Below are 25,217 nucleotides of genomic sequence, written 5' to 3' on the forward strand. Positions count from 1 at the left end.
CTGGTGGCACTTGTGGCGCTTTCAGCTCCTCGGAGCTCTCTGGTGGCAGTTGCTTTTGTGCGGACACTACAAACTGTACTTCCGTTTTATCTGCTGCGTCTTTGTCTGCAGTAGACGGGCTTGCAGGGGGTCGAGGGGGCGTAAGAGAGCTGCTGCAGAGACGGCATCTAATCGATAAATATTCAGCACATTGCTTGTAAAAATACATTGAAAATGCATTAGACTTTGGCTCAATGGCATGAATTTTAATAGCCCGTCCCGTTCAGCTTCGGGTCCCACTTGGCGTATACTTATTATTTCCCCATATTTTCCTCCTTCCTCGATTTCATTTAGTTTTTTTTTTTTAGCTTTTTTGTTGGTTTAATTAAGCTGAACTCTGGGTCTGTGTTTTGCGAGCTCTAATGTGGAAATCGTGTGCCATAAATTTTCAGAATAAATACGAATACGAATTCGATTGACAAGCGAACCAGCCAAGTGCACAATTTCTAAGCGCTCTCCCAAGGTTACGAAAACAAAAATAATAGTTAGATGGGAGAAAAAATCCAGTTAACTTTTGCCAGCAAAACGCAATCAAAATGCTGCAAGTCAAATGCCATTTGCCGGCCACTAATCAAACGTAACGAAATTGCCAACATAAACACGCTTAAAGAATGAATGAGGCTTGCCTGAGAAGCTCAACTCTCGACACTCAACTCTAGACAAGTTCGCCTTGAGGTTTCGCCAAAATGGCGTTGCAACGGTAAAAGGCGACGGGCCTGCAGGCGGGGAGTCGGAAAGGGGGACCGCGTCTGGACGGTGATGGGGGTGGGGGTGAGCAGTGGGCTAAGCCGCTCCGACATCTATGGCGACAACGGCAACAACTTGTTGTGCGACATTTTATGCGGAAGCAAAAAACACCAAGAACTGAACTGAGATTCAAGTTGAGAGTGCATCGAGATCGGCGTATTGCGAACTGGAACAACGTTGCGTATACGTGATATGTCGCAGTGACTAAAACCACTTCGGAATAGAAATAAATACTTTCTAAAATGTCTTAAATGGTTAGAATATGTATTTATTTTAATGAAAAGTAATAGCCAAAAACCAGCTTGACCCATGCTGCGTATACGTAATATTCATCAGAAAGCAGAACAAGGCTCTGTCAGAAAGCGATTTTAGAATCTGTGTAAGCTTCAGCAATTATGTATTTATGAAAATAATTTCATAAAAACAAAACCTTACTCAAATTCAATCATTCGCCTCAATATGGTTTATTTTATCTCTGAACTTTCGTCAGAATTCGCAACTTTAATCGAGGCTTGCCACACAAAACCCTCAACAAAGAACACTCCCCCTGCAGGGACCGCTGAATCACTCGCTCCAATTTCGAATTGCAGTCACTTGCGGCAATTGCAATTGCAATTGCAAGCTGATAACCGATAATCGGTGCAACAAATCGCCATAGCAGAATCTAAGAAATTCTCAATATGCGCATATTGGTGCATCCGATGATGCATTTGTGTTGAGACTGTCCTCCCATAAAAGCGCAAAAACAAAAACGAGTGTAATTGATTAAGGAATATTATCAACCAACTGGCATTATTGCAAAAATACACCCCTGTTTATATTATATAAAAACTGATTAAATTAAAGATGTTGTAAAGGCACAAAATCGCAAATGTCCCAATAAATTGAGTGTGGCAACAGAAATCGCGTTGGGTCTGCTGTTGTGGAAATATAAACAAAAGCCGAACGATAAGGTGGAGTGTTGATCGAAAAGTGTTCGTAGGTGTATCTATAGAGTATAGTACTTGTATATTAATATTACTAATAAATGGGACTAATTCTGGGACTCTTATTAATGAGGCGATCGAAAAAGCAGATGAACGCACTACTTGGTCTTGGACTTGCAGTTGCAGTTGCAGTTACAACATTCGGCACATGACTTTGCAACTGTTGCTCTCTCATTGTTGTCACTGAATTAACTGCAGTTGTTTTGCTTTCTTGTTGTTGTTATTATTGTTGGTGGCGAGCAAGGGCTATAGAGCTCGCACTCGTATGGGGACACTTCGCTCTCGCCTTCCCTCTCTTTTGCGAATGCACTTTATGAGATAATACCTTGAACGTGCGTCAGTCAGGTCGTTGGCGTTTTACAACTGCACTACAATTGCAATATTCACTGTTATTGTTTTTGTTTCTTTTTTTTTTTTAGTCGCCTAACTGCAAGTCAAAGTGAAATGAAAAGTGTGTGGAGATTTCCACGAGTGCGCAGTTCTTAGCGTGATCTATTTACGGAATCAGGGTTTATCTTCTGTTTAGAATTAGTCATCTGCCGGCCGAGGCGGCAAACGGCACGTTCCACCATTTTATTTTTTCCATTTTTGACAATCTAACTGCGCACTTAGAAAGAGATGGCGGCAGAGCGAGAGCGAGCATGGCTTATCAGCCGAAACTAAATTTTAGTTGCGAACAAAGCCAGCCCAAAGTTCATATTTGCCAAAAGAACAAAAACGCAAAGAGACAAAACTCACAGCCACAAAATGGCAAAAAAAATAAGAAGCCATTAAGCTCATTTACATGCCCCTGCCACTCAGGGGCCCAGGCGAGTGAGACGACTGTGTGGGAGAGGCAGTAGGGTTCTCGAGTGCAATTTCTGAGCTGAGTTGAAAACTCACCACAGGAGAGGCGGCGAGCTAATGAGCAGGAAATGCAGTTTCTCAAGCCCAGCTGGTGAGTTGAGGGGCTTGAGTGAGTTTTTTATTCGCCTTTTTATTTATTACAATGCAATTGAAACTATATTGAGATACAGGGTATGAAATTCTACAATTTTATTAAGTTATTGGCTTTTGAATCTAAAAATGACATTTATATTTAATTATATGAAAATGAATAAGAAGGTCATCTCGCCAAGTTTATTTAAGATTGTTTATTTTTGTTCCTCTCAGGATGACAATGCCATTATTAATAAAATTTATTACTCTTGTATATTTATGAAATATTTTTAAGATGCTATTTCCGGGTTAAAATCCCCCAAAAAAATTCGCATTATAAATGTAATTTTTGAGTCTAAATGGCAGCTCTCTCTTAGCCCCTCCCCGCCCCTGGTAAACTACCCAAAAAGGCAGCTAATTGGTGTGACGGCGACAGCGCTGCGGCAGAAGTGCATTGCATTTTTCGGTGGTGTGCGTGCGTACAAAAAAATAAGTGACACCACAAAAAAAATGTGGTGAATAAATTCTGAGATGCCCGTGAGTGGCATGGCATTGTTCCAGCGGCGGGAGCAGGAGCGACTGTGTGGGTTTGAGTGAGTTCTCGGCGAGTGCAAGTTAATTGCCAGCTAGACATTTCCTAGGGCAATTGTCAACAATGTCAAGAGGACTCGAGCCGAGCCGAGCCAAGCCGACCCCAGAGGCCCCCTGGCTCCGGAGAGATCCGAGCTTGAGAACTTGGGGAATACCGGCTATTTTGGCAGCATGGCGCGCAGCTTTTTTATCAACGCGCGCTGCGGCGCTGCAACTGCATTTTCGACAGCCATTGCACTCGCTCTCCGTTCGCCGTTCTCAGGCGGCTCCTCTCCCGCTTGGTGAGATTGTGTTAGTGCCGATGGCTTACCCCATTATTACTCCTAAAGTTCTCGCGTCTGCGCTCTGCTCCGTGAAATTAACTCAAAGGAGAGCCAACGCTCTCAGCATTCTAGTTTTTATTTCATATTAATTTTTTTCGCACACGAATGCACGCCTGTATGCAGTTTTTTGCGACGACGATGACGATGACGACGACGACGACGCCGAAGCCGACGTCGACGCTCGGACTCAACTCGAAGCTGGTGTCTTCGTGTTGTTGTGATATAATTTTGCAGTCAGCACAGTCGCATAAACCAACGCATCCGATATGCAACGGAACGCATTTTCGGACGCGGCCCGAGTCGTTCCGAGGTGTAGCGTCCGACGATCGCGTATATCAATCGTAAAGCATTAAGCGCATTGCCCATTTCCACGCAGTCCATAGGCGAAAATCGTTTACAGCCCAATAATAATTAAAAAGAACGATTGCCAAAAATTACCATCAACACAAAAACAAAGTGAAAAAAACTTGAAAAATTTAATTAAAAAAAAAAACATAAGCCTGGAATTATTTTTTAAACTTAAAACTGACAGTGACACTTGTGTGCTTGAAAACTTGACGGCCAATTACGGCCACTATCGATAAAAAAACGAAATATTCCCCGATATCAAGTATACGCCGCGTGGGGCCATTTCTTGTGGCTTTCGGGTCCATCAATCGGCCGCGTTTGTTTGATTTTTTCGGCATTAATATTAAATTGCAATCGCCGCTTGAGTGTGTGTGTGTGCGTCGCCAACGCCGTCAACGCCGCAGTCGCTGGCGCAGCTAACGTCGCCGTCGACGTCGTCGCTGTCGCGCTGTCATGCAAAATGCGGAAAAGTTTTTTTCGCGCACTCGCAAAATTTTTATAGAATGCATTTTTATTTCGGTCTTTTGGTTGAATAGTTGCATTGCCCAGCTCAAGTGCGTGTCTCCGGCTGATTGACTCTTTATTGTTGCGAGTGTGTGTGGCTGTGCGCTTGTGTGTGTGTGAGTGTGCGAGTGTGCCTCCGTGCCTGCCAGGGGCACGTGTGTGTGTCTGTGTGAGCCTGGATTAAATAACAATTTCGTGTAATTAATAATATTTACCTTCAAGCAAACAAAAACACAAGAATGCCTGTGACGGTGACGGTGACAGTGAAAAGTGAAATTCTCAAATCGAACCGAACAAGAAAATTAAAATTAGGAACCTAGGCTGATGAGAACTCATTAAAAACACTTCAAGATCATAGACGCACTGCATTTCATATCCCAACACTGACTTCGATTCTCGTTCACTGCACTCCGAAAATACAATGAGTGACTCCAAAAAATCCGAAAAAAAAAGAGAAAACTTCAAAAATGTAGATGGAAAAGGAAAAATTAAAATCTAAAAAGAACCACAAAGGCAGCAGCATACAAAATGAACTGTATCCGAACTTCTGAAGCGGCAGCCGTAAAACAAAACAAACAAAGCTGTCGAAAAAATGGGAGAATAGTGGTGGGGGTGGTGGGGGGTCTGAAAGAAAGGACGATTCGTCCGTAGATGAAGAAGAAGTAGCTGCAAGTACCAGTAATAAAGTGTGTATTTTTTTCGGGTGGTTTCGGGCTCCGGGAATAGCCGGCGTCGTCGCCAACTTTTCTGTGCAGGCAAATGTAACAAATTTTTGTCAGTTTCAATTTTCGTCAGTTCCTAGCCCGCCCGCTCCGCCTTTGCCACCGCCCCCGCCATCGTGCTACCGCCATGACAATGGCCAGGTCGGTCCACAGTCTCCAGTTGCTGGCATTTACTTTGCCGTCGGGCTTGGCGCACAGCATAATGAACAAAAACTGGGAGAGAACTGTAGAAAATGGCAGAAAAACACAAAAAATTTAAAACAAAAAACTGAAAACAAAAAAACAAAAAAATGGGGAAAAAATCAACTCCCAGATATGCTAGACAAAAAAAATGGCAAATTAAATAGCCGAAAAAAATGTAGCTGCGCTGCAGCTGCGCAACATCAATTGGAATACCCCATCCCGCCGGTCCAAGAGCTTAACCCTCACCTTGCCCCAGCCCCAGCCGCACTTCCTGCCCCCCACTCCACCCGTGGCGGCGGCAGCAGCAGCTGACCAAACTGCAGGGCAGCAGCCATTTGATTTTCCTTGCTTCCTTGGCTCACCTTCCGTTTGGTTTCCTTCTTTTCATTTTTTTATACATATATATATTTTCTCGAGCTTCTGCTTTATTATTTTATTTTACGTTTTTCGGCAAAAACCCATCCCGTCCATCCATCCCCAGCTCCCCACGAAACTTAAATTACTATTTACAATGGCATTTTTTAGTTGATTTTTTTGTTCTGCCCAGCACTTGCCAGCGATTTTTTCTATATATATGTTCATATACATTTTTTATTCGCATTTTTCGCTGCCATAAACTTTTTTAAGCTCAACTCTTCTGTTTCGGGGGGTCCTGCTGAGCGGAGGACACGGCCCTGGCTGGCTAATTTCATTTTGGGCAAGTTCAGTTCATTTTTTTGTGCAGCTGCGTTCAGTAAATTCCGATTAAAATCGAATCAGCCAGCAGAGGGTTGCATGATAATCTTCTGATATTGGATTAGTCCAATTGGTGGCATTCTTGGCATAGCTTAAATATTTGTCAGCCATAAAGCTCAAGATACGATATCTCATAGATTTCCATCCATTTATTATCTGGAAAATAAAAGTGCAGTGAATGAGATCATTTCGGGCACACGTTCCTCTGTCTCTGCCTCTGTTTCTGAACGTTTTTGCCACTTTCATATTTTAGATATTGAAAAACAACAACAACAACAACTACTGTAGCTACAACAACATCAGCAACACTTTTGTTAGTAAATTTATGTTGAATTAAATACAAAGCAAATTCAAACCACACACAAAAAGTGCAATCCATATAAAACAAAAAAAAAACACAAAATATTAACGTTAAACGAACTAACGATAAAAACAAAATAATTAAAAAAGTAGCCATTACTTTTGAATTATTTTTAATGCAAAGAGGAAAGGTTCAACAAAAAAAAGTTTAATGAAAAAGCCTTTTGATAAAGAAACATATCAAAGAGCAAAAAATTAAATGCAGCAAAAATAATTAAATTAATACAACAACATCAGCGTGGCAGTGGCAGCGGGGCAACTGTCAAAAAATCTACAGCAACACAAAGTGCAACAACCAACAACAACAAGAAGTGGAGGAGTACAAAAAATCACACAATTGCCGCTGTCTGTAAATTGAACATAAAAAATAAATGATAAAAAAAAAATATAAAGGCCGAAAGAAAAGTCGCGTTTCATTTTCACGCGCTGCATATTATTTACTCCGTGCTCTACATATATAAATCCACAACAGATAAATACCGCCAACCAATAGCCCAAACAAAACACAACAACAAAAAAATTAAATAAAAATAAATGAAAAATCCGCCACAAAAATAACAAAAAATTCGCCTGCATTTTTTGCCTTTTGTGTGAGCTGCCCACCAAAACGAGAGAAGAATTTTTATTGTATATAAAAATTATATACAACATCACCGGGAGGAGCTGTTGCAGCATCCCACTCCAAGTGGCAACTCTGCTTTTCGAGCTGCTGCCTGTAAATTGCTCCACTCCCTGCCCCAACGAGCGGCGGCGACTGCGTCGGCTTCGACGACGCCGCAAACAGCGCAGCAGCAGCAGCGGCAGCGGCAGCATCATCATCAGCAGCAACAGCGGCGGCAGCGACAGCATTATCCGCAGCATCAATTTGGCTTTTGGGCAGAGATAATTTAAGAAAAATATATGTGATGCTATGCACATCAGCAGCTATGAAATATGTACGTATTCCGAACTCCCCAAATAATTGCTAATAAATTGAAAATCTATTTTATGGTTAGCTATAATAAATGTCCCGTGATTATTTTGTAGATATTCTTATAAGTAGACTAGAAACAGATAAATGTGCAATTTATTGAGAACGTTATTGCTCATCTTCAATGAGAAATGTTCGATTTCCATTCGCACGCACTTGATCCCTTTTATCGCCCAAGGGGATTGCCTCCTTCACTTTCGTTCAAGTTCTACGATCGGTTATCGTTCGGTAAACCCTTAAAATTACATGAATAATAAACACACTCACACTGCAATGCCTCATTGACATTGTCCTTCAGTGACAGTACGCAACAACAACAATGTTCGAAAGCGAAAATGTGTAAACAAAGATACACAATGGGCGTCGCTGGGCGGGCTGCTCGGCGTCAGGAAGGGGGGGCTTGGAGACTCGGGGGCCCAATGACTATCAGAGGCGTCACAATGCGATCGCCGCAAGTACAATTGCATTGAGCAATACTTAAGGACAGGAGTTCAAGCAACTGTAGAGTGCCAGCCCATAGATACTTTGCATGCAGATACAGATACATTTACAGATACAACAGATGCAGATGCAGATTCATTCAGAAGAACTTCTGACACACCGTTCTTTGGCAGCGCAATCTTCTGGCGGAAGCAGCGATACCCAAACGTTTCTCTTCCCGATTGCCAATTTGATTCACAACAATGTGCAGCTATATCTCCGCCACAATCAGAATAATCGGCTCTGCCGAGAAGCTCAGCTCTTATCAGTCAGTCCCTGACGCGGCCGATTCTGACCCAAATTACGACAGCTTCGGTGAGCCTGATACGTGGCGAAATCTCAAAAAATACAACAACAATAAATTTTAAGCAAGAATTATTGAACAAAAAAAGATTTATTATATATGGTATATGGTATACTCGTATGAGTCCAAGTACTGTCATGCAATCTCGCAAACAAAAAAGCAAAAAATATAAAAAACGGGAACAACAAAAAGCGGAAACATTTTGCACTTTCTTATCAAGGCATACGAAATTGATTTTATTTTGTTGCTGAAAATTTGCGCCACGAACGAAAATTTGCGCTGCCTTGTCAAGTGTGGAAATGAATATACTACAAATTCTTTATAACAATATAGCTCTCCCTCCGTCATATACATATATATACTGATACAGTCGAGCAAACGCATAGTTCAAATTATCGCAATTTCAGTTTTTCCACAATATAGTTTTTTATTTTCGCAAAATAGTTACAGCGATAAGGCTGAAACTCAGTACAAATTAAATGATTTCCCCAACTAACCCGCAATATAAATAAAACAATATCCCACCCAATATGAAATCACTCCCAAATGATATTATCGAATAACGTCTGACTCAAGTTCTGGTCTTAATCATCGCGGAATTATATTTTTGACTGTTTTTTGAGCTGTCCAAATAAAAACAAAGTTCAGTTTTATTGTTGATCTTTCGGGGCTTTAAACCTACAAGTTTTCGGTCCGATCGGGTTTCGCCTGCCAAATGGCCTGCAGCTGTTTCGGGAGTCTTTTGTTGCTTGCACTATTTTTTTATTGCGGCTTAGATAATGGATACTCGAAAAGTGTTTTCCGTTTGGCCGAAAGATAGCGCCGTAGCAGAGCTACAGCCACAGCAGCAATGAAACTGGCGAGAGAGGCGTTGTAAATACAAATGCAATGCTGCGTAAACAGAAACTAAAACAATAACGTGACAAATGTGTGAACATTAAATACGTTTATTAACAAAAAATAAAATGCTAAAGAAAAAACCCAAAGAAAACTGAGAAAAACACCTAAAATAAACGAAACGTTGCAGAAAACTCACTTTGCTGCTGACTTTGCTCGAAAATTTCGGCGAGGCGGAGGCGAGGAAAGCGGAAAAGCGCAGGTGGAAAACGTAGTCTATCACCTGGCGCTGGCCACACACGTGGATCGTAGGTACTTAACAGTACAGTGCAGGGCATAAGTGTAGGGCAGCCACAAGTCTGTCATTAAAATAAGCAATAAACTCTAGTTCTAGTTTCCATTTCAACTTTTATTTTTAATTTTTATGGGATATTGTATATCCCGTTTCACAGCGCCTGTTCATATTTTAATTTTTGTTATATCTTATCTTAATTGTCCGAAACGCACTGTATATGGACCATAATTAGCTGACGTGCATAAGCCCGGCAACTAGACACATTTAATGCCACAACAAATTCACAGCCATCAATGTCGGCGGTGGCAATCTCTTGCCAATCCGGCAAACATTTAACAAACGGAAACAGCTGTCTCGTTCCCATTCCCATTCTAGTTCTAGTTCTTGTTCTTATTCCCGATCTTGGCCCATGGGCCTTTGGGCCTTTTTGCTTTTGTTGCTTTTGTTGCTTTACTGCCTGCTGCCAGCTTTTTTCCTGGCAGGAGGCATCTGCATATGCGACGGCCTGCCAAAAGGAAGCTGCTACCAAACACTCATACATCGAACTTGCAGCTAAATGCTGGCTCAGAGTAAAGTGGAGCCTGGCCACATGCGACGGCTGTGCCACAGTTCTAGCCAACAACAGCAGAAGCAAATAGTTGCAACTGCCTGCATAAAACTTGGCTAACGACTTTTTTCCGTTGGCGCTCTTGACTTTTGCATTGAAAATCGTGCAATTCACCTGCTGCCTGCTGCCTACTGCTGCAGTAACTGCAACAACAACAGCAATAACAATGACGTTGAATGCATCTGCATCTCGGCGGCAGCAACAACATCGTCTGGTTGCATGTTAATGTTACAGCTGCACTTGCACTTGCAGCTCGTCGCCGTCGTCTTCATGAATGAGACGCTTACGCTTAAACACAGAGAGAAAAGCTGGGGTAGATCTAAGCAAGAAAAAAGGAGTGTAAAGTGGCAATATATGTTGCAATATAGGTTGCAATATAGGTTGCAATATAGGTTGCAAACTATGTATTCTCTACGAAAAAATTAACTTGAGCCTTTTTTCTCAGTGCATCTGGAGTCAACCTTTTCCTAGTTACAACAGCAACCCTTCTTCTGCATTTTCTAGCTCTCTGCCCCTCCTGCAACTTCCACATGCAATTATTTTTCTAGGCTGCAAATTGCACGCTGGCATCGCGGCTCTCCCTCTCTGTATCTTTGTATCTCGCAGTTCGCCGTGTATCTAACCATCTCTATCTCAGTGTCTGCTGCCGCTGCAGTTGCTGCTGCTTCGTGCCTCTGCTTCTTGGGTCTTCGGCTGCCTTTTTGTTGATTTTACAAGGTGTGGAATGACTTTGGTAGCGCCTCATCGTCAAACTTTATATATGTGCGAGTCCAAGCATTTGGCTTTGGCTTTGGCTTTGGCATTGGCTTCGGCTTCGTTTTGGTTTTGGTGTTAGTGTTGGCTTGGGCTCTGGGTTTTGGCCTGGGCCTGGGCCTGGGCCTCGGTCTAAGCCAGGTCCAAGACTTGGCACGTTTATGGTCGCGTTTTAATGTAATTGTTGCTGTATTACAGCAAATTTGTAGCCATTGAATTGTTGTTAGTTGGCCATGCTGCTGTTGCTGTTGTAATTTGCCATTCATGTTGTCGACCAAAGTGGCGATTTGTTGATTGTTGTTAGAAATCCAAGCCCGGCAACACCTTCGGGTGATTTGTGCAAAGCGGCAGACATTATTTTGTCGTGTGCCACAACTGAGCGATTGTTGGTTAATCGTTTGCGCCACTTTTTCCTCCGATTAGCCCCATCTGATTATTGAAATTAGTCGAGTTTAGAGCCATCGGTAATCTGTCGATGAAGAAAGCCTGGTAGCGTGCTATCGTGATAGCCCAGTAGCCAAGTGCCAATTTCCAATTGCAATGCACTCTATTATCAAAACATTCGCCGCAATTGTTGTTAATTTAGGGTCCTGCGGCATTAATACACCTGAAAGGCTCCTCGCCCTCGCCGCGAATTTATTATGACATTGATGGAAGGGATGAGCTGCAGGGCAGGACTCCAGTGGCCCAATGAGTGATTGACTGACTGAACGACTGACTGAGTGACTGACTAGGCGACTGAGTGACTGAGTGAGTGAGTGACGAGCGACTCGCAGTGCCAACGAGTGCCGAAGCTGTGTTATTAGTTAAATGGCGTATAATGGATGAATAACTTGGCGAAAAAGCAAACACAACAGAAAGGAATAGCCGATAAAAAGCTAGGGTACCCTAGAATAGAACCATAGAAAGTTAATCTTACAAGTCTTACTTGACTTGAGAGATCAAACCTTCTTCCAATATCACTAGAACCTCTCCGAAAAAAGGGTATTTGGGAATAAAACCCAAAGTCAAAGACAAAGCGTATGGTTTTGTGTGTATTTGATAGCCAGACTGCGACGTCGGCAGCGACTACGACGAACTGCAACCGGACCACACCTTAATAATTACTTAAAAGGAAAATAATTTACGAAATTGCATTCATAGTTCAACATTGCAGCGTTTTGCAACAAAAGCCAGCCATAACAAACAATGGACAGCCAAGTCTAAAAAGCAAAAACAAAATATTGCGGGCAAAAAAGTGGGAGAAAGCCTTGAAAAAGCAGCGAGTAGTTAGATCGGGTTTCTTCCTGTGCCGGACATTGGCAAACATTTGTCCAATTCCAATCCCTCCCCTTAGGAGGGGATAGCCCTCCCCAAGTGACCTCTCACCCGGTTATTGTCACATTTTTTGTGGGGCCGGGAGAGGGCCTGAGATAAACCCCCGACTGGCGGAGGTATCTAAATATTACCTAATTGCACTCCCGAGTCCCTTGCCCGAGGACCTTCAACAAGTTATTTTAATTGTCCTCGGGGAGAGCGAAATTCCTCGGGCGGCCACAGGTCGTATGAGTAAAGTTGGAAAATATTTGTCACGCTGCGGTCAAGCAAATACGAGTCGGAAAACAACCTGTTCGGGCCACCCAAAAGGCACACAGACTGGCACTCAAAATTTGACACATTTGCTTGGCCCGAGAGACGTGTGTCGAGAGACGGGGCTCCAAGCCCAAAAAGCCTCAAAAACGAACCTCAAAAACTACCTGAAAATGCATTCGCGCATGGAAAATGTGCTAAGCAAACGCAAATGAATTTTGCAAATTCGAAATTCAAACGTGAAGCGACAACTACGCCACCGAATGCATAAATTGAAAACTCATGTGGAAACACCCAAAAGAAAAGTGGGGGCCTAGCCGAGTGACTAAGTGATCGAAAGAATTCTCTTTTGGAGAACTGTCATCAGGAATTTGTGTTTTTGTATGCAAAACGAGTTCTGACTTTTAGATTTGCTCGGAACCTTGATTGGTTTATTCGGAATAAGCGATTGAAAATTGTTTGAATATTTTTTGTGGCGCAGTTTCTGTTCTACATCGCATTGACAGATATAGGATTTCGTTAATAATATTAACCAAAAAGTGGCCGGGCCAAGGCTACTCCTTCTGCCTAACTAAAGATAGCCATCCTGGCCAGACGCGAATTGTTTACCCAGACAGGTCGCTCTGACGGCGCTCTGTAGCCTTCGAACTTTGGCCCGGCAACAGTTGGAAAGCGAAGGAAATCCCGATGGCAAGCTGGGCGGGAAATATGCAAAAGTAAATATGGGAAATTGTTTTCCATTCTGTTGTATTCCTTTTATTGTTTGCCAACGTCTGGCAGGTCGGTCACTCAATATCAGTTGCCATAGTCAGTTGCGGAAAAGCGAAAAAACGAAAAAGTGTTTTATTTATTTCCTGGCCGTACATTTGGAAGCGAAAGAAGGAACCGTTCCATTGTAAATATAGAAACACAAATATCATTATGTAATTATTAAAAAAATAAGAAAGAAAAATGCATAGTCAGTTAGTCAAAAGTAAGGGAGTGGCCAAAACAACAAGAGCCGCTCACGTGTATCTACGAGATACTCTTACTACAGAAACAGAGATCAGAAACGATCCCATTGTTCACAAACATCGCAAACACACACAGCCACGAGTGTGTGGAACTTGAAAACCATGAACTGGAAAACCTTGAAAACTCTACTGCAATTTATGCTCAATGCAATGTGCTTTTTTGAGTTTTTTATTACCATTGCCGATCCGATTCGGGCCCAAGTCGATTTGATTTCTGCCGCTTCCCGCGCTCTGTCTAATGAATTCGATTTGCTTTGGAAGCCTGGCAGCCCTGGAGTACCTGGCTAGAATACTCTGCCAGCCATCTAATTGCAGAGCCCTAATGGGGTCTGTGAATTTCATTAGCCGTCCAATCAACGCAATCTGTTTATGCGTGGCTTTTCTTTTCTTTTCATTTTCAGACAGCGCGTGTGTTCTTTTGGTTTTTCTTTCACATTTTCCATTTTCCATTGCTCACATCTCATCTATACAGTGGCTAGTAGTATATACCTTTCCCGGGCGCACTCGCTTGTAATTTTATTAGAGCCAGAGGCCTATGCCACTGCCACTGCCACGCATGCCGCAAGTGCATTATTATTATAATTTCTAGCTCCTCATTTTTTCGCATTTTCATTCTTTGACAGGGTTGGGGTTGCAATTGTTTTATAGAGAATTCGATTTGGTTAAGTGCGCTTCCCGGTTTCTATAATTATAACTCGACTCTGTTTCTCTTTGTTACTTTTCATTCCATGCTGTTTTCTTTTTGTTGTCTATTTTTTAAGTAAATTATTGTTAGCCAAGTAGGCTTGGCTGGCTCTGGCTTTGTGCTGGTTCTCCTTTCGACAATTGCCAACAAGTGGGTGCTCTGTGAGCTGAAAGCTTTTTATTAATTAGTCCTAATATGCCTTTGACTGTGCCAGCGTTAGTTTTTGCATATGCCACTGGCAATCAATTAGAAAACGTAACTGGGATCGAGTCAAGGCTAAAAGAAAAATCGCTATGACTTGGCTACCAAAATGTCAGGCCTGAGAACTAGCTGTGAGCAAAAACAACAACGTGGGTGTTACTTTTGCGGCGCCAAATTTGGCTAAACTAAATTCACAAACAAATTGCATTCATAAATAAAGTCAAAGTCAAAATCAGCAACAAAAAACGTTTATTTAGATTCGAATTAGCAATTACCCTGAAAAACTAGATTTTTTGTGGCATTCGTCACTAATAAGACATTTATAATAGTTTGTTTTTTAAGAAAATGTATCTAAGTAAATATAGTCCATATAATTATAATCTAATATAATTATTAGAGTTCTAAAGTAATCCAAAATCTAGAAATTCAAAACGAAAAAGAATCTACAAAGCTACCCTTAATTTTAAACTTTTTCCAACCTTGTTTGGTAGAATTCGTCACTGATTTTGTACAACTTTTTGATATTAACTTTATTTATTAGAGTATAAAATAATCCTATAGATAAAATTTCCACCCAAATCCAAATCAACAAAGCCCTCCTTAGTTTTGCACTCGACAGAATGCACATTTTTGTCTAAGCTGTTTGGTGGGTTTCTCTGGCAAAGTGCAACACAATTAACACCCCGAAATGCATACAAAAAATACAAAAACAAAAAAAAATTACAAAAAACAACAAGCATTTTTTTAACAGTAAAATTTGTTTGTTTAGCGATTCAGTCTGGCATAGAGAGAACCCACTGTTAATGAAAATGAGCAACAAAGCCGCAGTGGCAGAGCTAGAAACTTAGAACCAAAACCGCATGCAAAATAGATACAAAAAAAATTTAAACAAGTTTTTTGTTTTTTTGCTTAAAAAGAATTGGAGAATTTTTCAGCATATACGAAAATGCGCAAAATACACTAAATAAGTAGAAACGTCAATAGGCAGCGAAGGAGAATAAACGAGCGCACAAAACGAAACCAAATTCACATGCCAGGCCGAGACCGCGATAGTTAGATACAAAGATAGATAGATGGTATCCACTGGATACCTACTGAGCTGGCCAGAGGGAATACGGAATATGGAAGGCTGACGGAAAAAGCTGACGAAAGAGGCGCATGTGGTGTAATCAAATATGCAAAAAATATGTATAGGAAAATGATATGGAGAAGCAAAACGGGCACCAGACCAGATTCTATCTGCTCCCGAGGAAAGTGCAAAGAAAATGAGCAAAAATTAATTTTTGTAATGCAATCGGCAAGTTTAATTATGCATAATTGGGATTGGGAGAACCAGCAGAGGCAGTACAACGGCCATAAACTTTTAACAATCCAGTGGGGGATCTCCGCCAGAGGAGTGTAATCGAAAACTAGCTTAAAAAATAATGAATCCGAAAGGCAAACAATATTCTAAAACTCTTGATCTTCATAGGCATTCCCATATCACTGCCACCATAATTTATTTATAAGGAAGAGCTCTCATGCTTTATTGGGTGTTTCTTTTATGGCCTAAACGGTCTGAGGAAGTTCATATTCTGGCTGTCTTGCATGAAATCTCAAGATCATGCCACTATTTCTTTTTATGACAAACAAATTGCATCCCGATCCGAGAACTACCAGCACTACACACCCAATTGACTTCAAAGCACAACCGTGTCGAAAATGTTCAAATGCAATTTCAGATAAAAAATTCAAGACCAGTATTTTTGCAATTTTGACTCATCTGGGATGAGTCTTAATAGTTAGGAGATTATCAAAATCCCTATTAATTAGACATAATTAATGACTATTAATTAATAAGCAAGATGGGGCAGTGCCGGCGATTCAGGGGATTGCAATTTGAATAAAAGTAGTCGCCAGAGCGGCAAATTCATTTGCAATTGCCGTTTGTGAGAAAAATCAAACAAAACAAAAATAGAGGTAAAGGTAAATAAATTAAATATTTAGCTAGAAATTTATAAGGCGAATGCGACACGTTGCCAAGCCCCGCTCCACACCCAGAGCCGAGAGCGCCCCCCTGGAAGTCGCCCCTGCCTCCCAGCTACGAATGCGGAATTAAGCGCTCAAATTGTAACCAAATATGGCGCAGCAAGTTCAATTCTAATTTATTTCGGCGAACACACAGTCGGGGCCCGGGAGGGGCTCTTTCCGAGCTCTTAGTGCATTTTCTTGCTCGCTTTTTGCGTTCTGGATCAATTGATTCAAGGTTTTCTATTGCTGCTTTTGATTTTAGTTCTTTTTTGTGCAGCGGCTTTTTCTACAGTCTAAGCCGGTGCACTATGGTCCAGACGACCCCTTTTGTTGGCCAAAATTCAAATTTTAAAAGTTAAAATATCGAAGTCATTTTAATCGCATTTTATTCGGAGAAGACCGACTATCAATGCTGCATACTAAAAATTTTTATAGATGGCGCCACATTCACGAAATCGGAACTTAAACTCAGCTGGTCATACTGAAAAAAGTTTGAAGTGTAAAAGTGAAAAAAAAAGAGTCTTTTTCAACATCACATTGCGCAAAAAATACAACAATTTTACCAATCTTTAGACATGAATAAGATTCAGTGGGGTTTGTACTACGTGTTGTGTATAATGAAATGTTATATATTGTTGTGGTGTCTTCGTAGTTATATGTTAAAGTGAATCGTCTGAACTGTGAAAATTGTGTAGAAATCTCGTTTTTAAAAAGCTGTAGAAAGTGAGTCCAGCCTAGTCCAACCTTGAAACCTTTTGTACGTCGTAGAGTAATTAATTATCTTTCGATTGTATATAGTCAGAATTGCCACTTTTAACCACTTTCTTTGGAATTTGCGTTTTTAGCTCATAACCTAAAATTCGACAACTCAGAATTGTTTGAAATATGGAAGTCTGTGAAGACCCAAGAACAAAAGTACAAAGCAATTCTTGATTTTTTTAAATCAAGAGAATGAAAATCAAGAGCTTTTACAACATTTGGGTCTGTTAATTAATCAAATTTAAAAAGCATAATACAAACTTAAACGTTATCTATTTCAGATCCCTGAAGCTGTTTCCTTTATGTGGAACCCTTAATTTCATTGATTTTTATTAAAACTGTATATTAATATTATGTTTTTGATCCAATACAACCATATTTTAAAACATTTAATAAAATAAAAAAAATATATATAAAAAGAGGCGGTGCCACACCCATTTTTTTTTAAATTTCTACTGCCTATGGATTATATTAACCCAATAAAAAAAACTAGATCGAAATATCTTGTTCCATTCGTGAGTTATTAATTTATGCCAACAAAAGGGGTCGTCTGGACCATAGTGCGGTGCCTCCGCTTCTCCCAAAGCCCCCTTTGGATCTAGAAATATAGAGATATATGTACACGATCGTATGTGGAGGCAAATCGTGCGCTTTCATTGGAAGTGACAACAAATGCATTCTTAAGTGATTGAAATTTAACACGACACACAACAAACGAAAATTGAAAACGAATGACGGGCCGCTAGAGTTGACTTTGATTGAACATTAAAAAAAAGTATTCAAACATATGTGGGGAACAGATAAATCGTCAAACATTATGGGGGCTTTCAAGCAGTATGCCCAATAAATCGAGCTAGTTCAGGGTCGGGTACAGCCTCCAAGAAAATAAAAGTAAATGGGCCAATAAATACTACCAAACTACAACTAGGCGTAATCCCTTAAACAACTCTTTAATCCACGTCCTTCAAATAGAGGCATCAATTGGCCAGACAGTGTATCGCATCCTCGTTTCCCCACAGGATTGGGCAACACACTCTCGCCACAAATCACTGACAATCACACTGGCAGCCAAAGGCTTCTGGCCAACAAGCGCGAAAAAACTCGATTTTCCCACAAAAAATGAACCCACTCGCACTCTGTGAGTGTGTGTTTTGTATCCTGCATCCTGCCAGCTGCCCGATGCCGGGTCCTCCGCGAGGTGTTGCTGTTGCTACTGCGGAGGCGGCGAAAAAAATGGAATCACAAAGAGTTGACAGAAGCCACGTTTGACTATGGAATTTTTGGTTCTTTGTTTATTTCGGCCTTTTTTTCGTGGGCAGCGGTCGGGCAATGCAATCAAGTGGATGAGTGGGGCGGAGTAGGGCAGGCACGGGTGGAAAGGAGCTGAGTGGCGCCGTTGTGTTTGCTTGGAGGCGGTGCACCGAGCTGCACCACCCAAACACACAAAAAAAATCCGCCACGGGTTCGGCCTAAAAGGATTAAGGCGATCTGTGTGCAATCCGCGCAATTATCCTTTCATTGCTGCCGGCATGGCCCTGTCCTGCTTCAGGTCCTGTTTCTGGTACTGGTCCTCTGGTTCTCATCCTCGTCCTGGTCCCCCTACTGACTCCGCAATTAGTTGCATCACTCAACACTTCCCTCGCACTTTTTTGCAGCTGCGTTTCGTTTCGTTGTTTCTTTTTCGACACTCTTTTTTTCGGGTTGACTTTTAGCCACACATATGGTGAAGTGGCAAGAAGCATCCTGCCGCAACGTCCTGCCACTTCACATTCACATTCACATTCTCGTCATCGTTATCGTTTTGGATGTTTTTGTTCAACGCTGCGTATACGTAATGCCAGTGATTCATGAGGGGATTGCAGCAGTCTGCAATTCTGGCTGCACTTTTTCGGTGGCTCTGCAGAGCTCCACAGCTCTACGTGTCCGTTGGTGAAGTGGACACTTAAGTGGCCTCCAAATTGGTTTCACACTCGCCCATCAAGTGGAGGAGTTGCCCCCGACAGAGTCGCTTCAGGCTGCTGCGGAAATTGTCTATTTAGAGCTAGCCAGGCTCCTGGTCCGACTCCGACTCCTGGACCGACTCGGCTGTCAAAAACAAAGTTCCTGTTAACAACTGACTAACTGACGGCGGCTGCTTCATTGTCGGTTTGTCGGTGAGAAGTGTCTGGCTGCTGGGAGGGGGGCTGCTGCTCATTGAGGGACTACCACTGGGAGAGGCACAACTGTAGAGTGCCCCAACTCCTTCAGAGGCACAACAACAAATAAAATGGCACCAAAATTAGTTTATCTCTGATTTGTTTAATTTTAAACCTATTTAGGGCTGAAAAAAGGAAAGAGGGTTGAACTAGGATGCCGTGAGTTGCCCGAGAATTAAATTAAATTTTTCGCAGTGCACTGTGCCATTCTCACTGTCGCTTTCTTTCCTTGTCCAAGCATAGTTGAGCTGCCACTTGTTGGCTCTACTAGTTGTTGCTGCCACAGCGAAGCATTTAAATTGAAATGCCAATGCAGCTGTCATTGTTGTTGGTGGTGGTGGTAGTGGTGCTGCTGTGTGTTCTATGTCATCATTTGCTCTTTTTCATGGCAGTCTGGCTGGCTGTGGGCTATCCAACCCTAAGCCCAAGCCCTAGCCGTAGCCCAAAACCCAAAACCCATTCATTGTAAATTCAACTAAATCCATGAATAAAATGTTCAACCCACTGCCAGTGCACTGGCAGCAATGGCAGCAGAAGCACCTTCCCATTTTCCACGCTTTTACGTTTTATTGCACATTGTTATTGTTGTTGTTGCTGTTGTGTAGTTAACAATTGTTGCTCCTATTGGCTTCTCTCTCACCGAGCCACCAGCATCCTTTCGCCGACTCTCTCTAACCAAATTGAATTTCCGAATTCAATGAATGAATGGACGCTATGAATTGGTTTAGTTTTAGTTGTTTAGCCGGTTTGTTTTCCGTCCTTCTGTCGTTCTGTGTGTGTTGCATACTTTTCGGCGGCCGCCTGTTGCATGTGGAGCACAAGAACATATACATACATACATATATTTTAATATATATTCCCCACTATATGTGCTGTGTGTTTTATTTATATTAGGCTAGCAGTTTAGTGCTTTCGCCTGTTGCTGGATGCTTCTATTCTGCTTTGGTTGATGATGGTGATGTTGCAGTTGCTGCTTCTGCTGTTCTTGTTGTTGTTGCCACCAGCAGCTGCAATTTTAATGTCCTCTATCCGCGCCCTTGCCATTCTGGGTCTCGTATTACTCGCTGCCTTTTTTATTTCGGTTTCCCTTTTCTTTTTTTATTCATTTTTTGTGGCTCTCGGCAATTGTCTAGCTGCTGCTGTGCTGCAGTTACTTGTGCGGAAATTGCATTTCTCCGCATTTTACATTTCGATGCCTCCGCTTTCTGAAATGTATTTATATTAAAAACACTCCTCCCATCCTCTATTATTGCTTAGAATATTTATATTTGAGGGGATCATCCGAGCATTTTATGGAACAGTAAAGTTTTTCATGATTCTTCCTCTGGAAAATGATAATAAAGTAAAGCCTGAGAACGCAATAAAGAAGTTGAGGCCATAAAACGCAATCTTCGAATGCAGTAATGAATGCTAATAAGATCCCTAAGTAAATGAAATATTTTGGCTGCCTCAAGTATGACCTTTAACCTTTCGCAGCTCTTTCAATTGTTTTAATCAATAGTTCTCGCACTTCCCCTCGGAAGTATAGCCACATTTATGGATTTCCTGTCCCGAATGTCCCGAATGCACTCTGGAATCAAGCAAGCTTTCATGAATTATTCCGACCGCCCCTCAATTTTTCACCTATGCCCTTTCGAGTAACCCTTCAGTCGGCAATTCGACACCTGCAATTAGCAATTTGCTTCGGAGTTGCGGCTCTCTAGCCGGGGAAACATAAGCACTTAGCACATCAATTATGGCAACTTTTGTTTGGCCGGCCCATTGCCAAATTCCCGGCAATTTGCCTTGGCCAATTGCAGGAAGGCCGAAAAGTGCTAGCCAAAAAAAGGAGAAACATTCAGCTAAACCAACATGCAATCAAATGCAATCGAACCGAGCCGAAGGAAACAAAATTTCGTGTTTCCGAGTTTGGTTTAGTGAGTGTGTGTGGTTTTTTTTTTTTGGGTTTTGTTCTGGCTGTTTTCAGTTCTGTTGGCCGAAAAATGTTGCGGCCAATCAAATTGCATGCAGGCCGAAAAGTGCATACGAAAGCGCATTAGAGCGGGACAACGATAGCACGAACATATGAGGCGGAGGGGGTGGTGGCACTGGTGGCACTAGTGGCAATAGTGGCGGTGGCAGTGAGGATGCACCCACGCCAAAAATGCCAAACAACTACAACAACAAGATGAGCCGAATCGCAACGAGACGAGCCAAGCCGAATGAGGCAATCGAATTTATTTTGCTTCTGCCAGAGCTCTAGGTCTAATTTTTAGCTTCGTCGCAGAACCGACGACAGCAGCAAATTCTATGCCAAAGTGACACACAAAAACAGCCTAAAGTACACACACACACTCACCGCACACACACCGCACACACCCTCTCTGGCACTCATACTGGGACCGTATTGATGTTGTCAGTATGTAAATTGCCATATGCGACAAGTTTTGAACCCCAGCCCCCTGCAACTGCCCCTGCCACTGCCGCAGTTCGGTTTCTTTTCATTTTTTGGGGTAGGTTACGTTTTTAGTTTGTGCAAGGGTTGCTAATGGCCCAGGCCCAGACGGAAGGGGAGCCAGGGCGGCCAGGGGCAGGTCCTGTCAACGCTGCATGCTTAGAATTGTCCTACTCATCCGTGTGTGCCTCTGTATGCCATGCCGGTGTGTGTGTGTGTGCTGCGTATGTACTTGCATTTAGTGCAATTCATTTACATTTCAGCGCTGCCACAATTTTCGGGCCCCAGGCACGCAGCAATCGCATGTCCTTCCACGGTTTCCGAAAACAAAAACAAACGACAACGCACTACTCCCGCCACTTTTTTGCGATTCATTCAAACTCATTTCTTAGCCTCACTTTTGGCTTTTCCCCATTTTCCTTTGTTGTCCTCTCCCAACCAATTTGTTGTTGCGGCAGGACATGTGACGCCGGCCGGCTGCCCGACTGCTTCGACCGCCCCCGCCACCCTTAAGGAAAACCAGTTCCTAGTCCTGGTCCTGGTCCTTGTCCCACCCCCTTCCCGATGGGAGTACGTTGACATTAGACATTACTCAAAATGTTATGCAAAATACGATGGCGTGACGCGGTGAACAGCAACAAAAATAGCCACAATATGTTGAATTTCTAATTAAAGAATTTTTAGGGTTTGTAGGGTTGGGACTTGGGGGCTGACGAATATAAGAGAGGATTAAGTATGTTAGCTTAAAGGTCTGAAAAAGCCTGAATCCTTCTTTCTATTAAATAGTTTTAATCGGCAGTTAGGTTGTTTTCCACTTGTGGTTTGAACCTAATCACCTGAGAACGAGGCCATGTGCCCGACACCTTCGGGTGTTCATCTAATTCAGAATTTATGGCCTGCAAATTACACTGCGTATACGTAATATTACGTATTCGCCCCCAAGGCTAGCGGAAACTTTTTGACATTTGATTACGGCACGCATTACGCCAAAAACCGAAACAAAACGAAAATGTCAAATTATTGTAGCGTTTCTGGTTCTTGTGTCATGTTCTTGGAACTTGAGGGGGGTGTTAGTGGGAGACTGGGGGATATGCCACAGATTGCATGACTGGAAAAAATAATGTATATACTTGAATACTCGTTCATCTTTTAATGCAAATGACAACTGCCAGCAAGGAGGCAGGGGACACAATTATGTATTACGAGAAGGATACACATAATGTATTGTCATTACAGTAATTTGCTTATGTAAACGACTTGACAGCCCCCTCCTAGGCGCCCAGGCGCCCAGGCTCCCGGACCCCAGGCCCCAGGCCCCTTGGCCAGGCCGACCGAAAATAATATTAAAGGATGGGAATTGAATAAAACTCAATGAGCGACCAGAGCTGAAAAAACAACAATTTTTTTAACGACTTCTGGCGAATATACCTACGGATGCATCACGTATGGGTATATGGGTGTATGGGTGTATGGGTGTGTGTACATAAGAGGCATGTATACATAAGGGCTTATCTACTTACACATACCGATGCTCGCTGGCATATGTGTGTATGGGTATGGGCCATATAATGTGGTACATTAATCGATAATTGCATTTTTTCGTATCTTTTTTTTTGTGTTTTTTGTTATTGCAATTGTTGGTGGTGTGGTTGTTGTTGTTGGTTCGCCCATTTCTTTTGCCACTTTTCATGCGTTGCCCGTTTGTCTCTCTCATGGCGCATGCCATTTGCCATTTGCATTTTTGTGACTGTGTGGCAGTGTGTGTAAATGAGTTTCCGTGTTTAATTGCTTCAATTTTTTTCAGTTAGTATGGGTTTAAGGTAATACTAGCAACTGCCTACGAAAAAAAACGATAGGGGGACTACAACCCCCCTCAAAAGGCATATAAATCATACGCCCCACTGCGCCGGGTCACAATTAGTTTAGCCATTTGGCTTTAATAGCTAACTTTGATTAAACGCACTTTCGTTTTTGTTTTGCCGCCTGTTAGTCAGTTGGTTTTAGGGCACCGCACCACAGCGACCCTAAAGCAAACAAACCGACATTCAGACAAACGGACATGCGGACACGCGGACAGACGGACAGACTAACTGACAGGATGGGCAGACATATGGCGAGGAGCTGGAACTAAAACCCGAACCAAAACTGAAACTGAACCCGATTTCAGCCCACCTGACGTGTCACGTTGCGTTGCCTTGAATGGCAAACTCACACACACACTGATACTGTGCACATGCACCTATTCAGAAACCTACACATTGCAACATTCAGTCATAGGTCATAGGACACCCACCCATCGTCATCGTCTAAACCAAAGACATACAAACAATTTTTCTTGTCTTTCCCTACTACAGTGATCGCTGCTTAAGGAATTTCACTTGATTATAATTATTAATTAGATTAGATTGGGAAATAATTGAATTTTCAAACTGGTAGTAGAGGTTTAGCGCAATATATTCTTACAAAATAGATACTCTTTTAGAGTTATTACTGTAGATTCTCGGGGCTAGAAAAATTATATTTAGCATAAATCCAGGCGCTGCTGCTTTCTTGGCATAATGTGAACGCCAGCAGACAGCAATGATGGCAGCAGCGCCAGAACCAGCAACCTGCAACCTGCAACGTGCAACGTGCAACCTGAAACTCGCATTGAAATCCCGCCTTGCGGCCGTCGACGTCGTCATCTTCATACGCAATGTGTGTCGCCCGACCACATGCACAAAACAAACCCATACACACGCACACCCATGCCACACCGTCGAGGAGACAAAACGGGCAGACATTGCGTTCGTGCGTTGCATTGTGTGCGTTTATGACGTGTATATGTGTGTGTGCATCTGGCAGAAGCAGAAACAGAACCTGAACCAGAACCAGAACCAGACCATAAACTGAAGAAGCACCAGCCACCCCATTGGCATTTCACATTTCGCCAGTGCGTAGGGTTTCCTTCACGGCACACGCACACTGCGTCCCCAGCTGGCCGATTGCAATATGTAGTTTGGCTTGTAATGAATAGGAAAACAAGCTAAAACGAGGAGGGAGTTACCAAGCCGCGGCTAATTGATACAGTCCAATGTGGTTCCGATAGACGCCAGATCCGGGCAGTCCTGCCAAGGAATGCCAAAGGATGGGAAAAATTGAAACCAGTGTGCCAGTCATTACTGAGCTCAAAAAATGGGATTTAAATACTTAAAACTTATAAAAATAATAATTATTTGACATTTGACGATATAGTCATTAATTTTGTAAATATTTTTGTTGACTTCCTTTTTTTATCTCCTTGAAGAGCATATACATTTCATGCAGATCCTTTCGCCCGGCAGTGCACTGAATTTTTTAACGACAAACTGCAGGCGTGTGTCTGTGGACTGGTTGCATTTTAAAGTCTGAGTTTGGTACGTCCCGTGCGTGCATTCACCTCGTTTTTTCGCCTTTTTTCGGTGCGTGTGGCAACGAGCGGAAGGCGGCTTGGAGGGCGGTGGAGGCGACGCTCGCAGTGGCAGAATGGCAACGTTGACGTTGGCGTCGCAACCCCCGAAGCGCTAAAACACGACGATGGCGACCCTGTTTATTTGAGCGCTTAAAAAACTGCAGTTGCAGTTGCAGTTACCGTTGCTGTTGCTGTTGCAGTTTCGCAGCTAGAAAGCTG

The 25,217-nt window shown here is 42.4% G+C and overlaps 1 protein-coding gene and 1 long non-coding RNA gene across 8 annotated transcripts in view; both read left to right on the top strand.

Moving 5' to 3' along the window:
* LOC6500838 (mushroom body large-type Kenyon cell-specific protein 1) overlaps window positions 1-25,217 on the top strand; it is a 58,403-nt gene that overhangs the window by 18,413 nt on the left and 14,773 nt on the right. Inside the window, exons 1-2 of one of the 6 annotated variants that reach the window (XM_044716306.1) lie at window positions 3,777-3,945; window positions 6,350-7,391. The exons of 1 other annotated variant lie outside the window; for it this stretch is intronic. In XM_044716306.1, coding sequence (XP_044572241.1) covers window positions 7,367-7,391 — 25 coding nt within the window. In that variant the 5' untranslated portion in view covers window positions 3,777-3,945; window positions 6,350-7,366. 4 more of the 6 variants (XM_044716310.1, XM_044716308.1, XM_044716316.1 and 1 more) reach the window with 4 other exon arrangements.
* Window positions 7,398-17,358, top strand: LOC116654514. Of its 2 annotated transcripts, none has more exons than XR_004309734.2 (3): window positions 7,398-16,937; window positions 17,026-17,161; window positions 17,221-17,358. It is a non-coding gene; the product is annotated as an uncharacterized LOC116654514 (long non-coding RNA). The 2 variants fall into 2 exon arrangements; XR_006507455.1 differs by having other exon boundaries at window positions 7,398-16,774.

This window comes from Drosophila ananassae, chromosome 2L (assembly GCF_017639315.1).
Source record: "Drosophila ananassae strain 14024-0371.13 chromosome 2L, ASM1763931v2, whole genome shotgun sequence".
Lineage (NCBI taxonomy): Eukaryota > Metazoa > Arthropoda > Insecta > Diptera > Drosophilidae > Drosophila > Drosophila ananassae.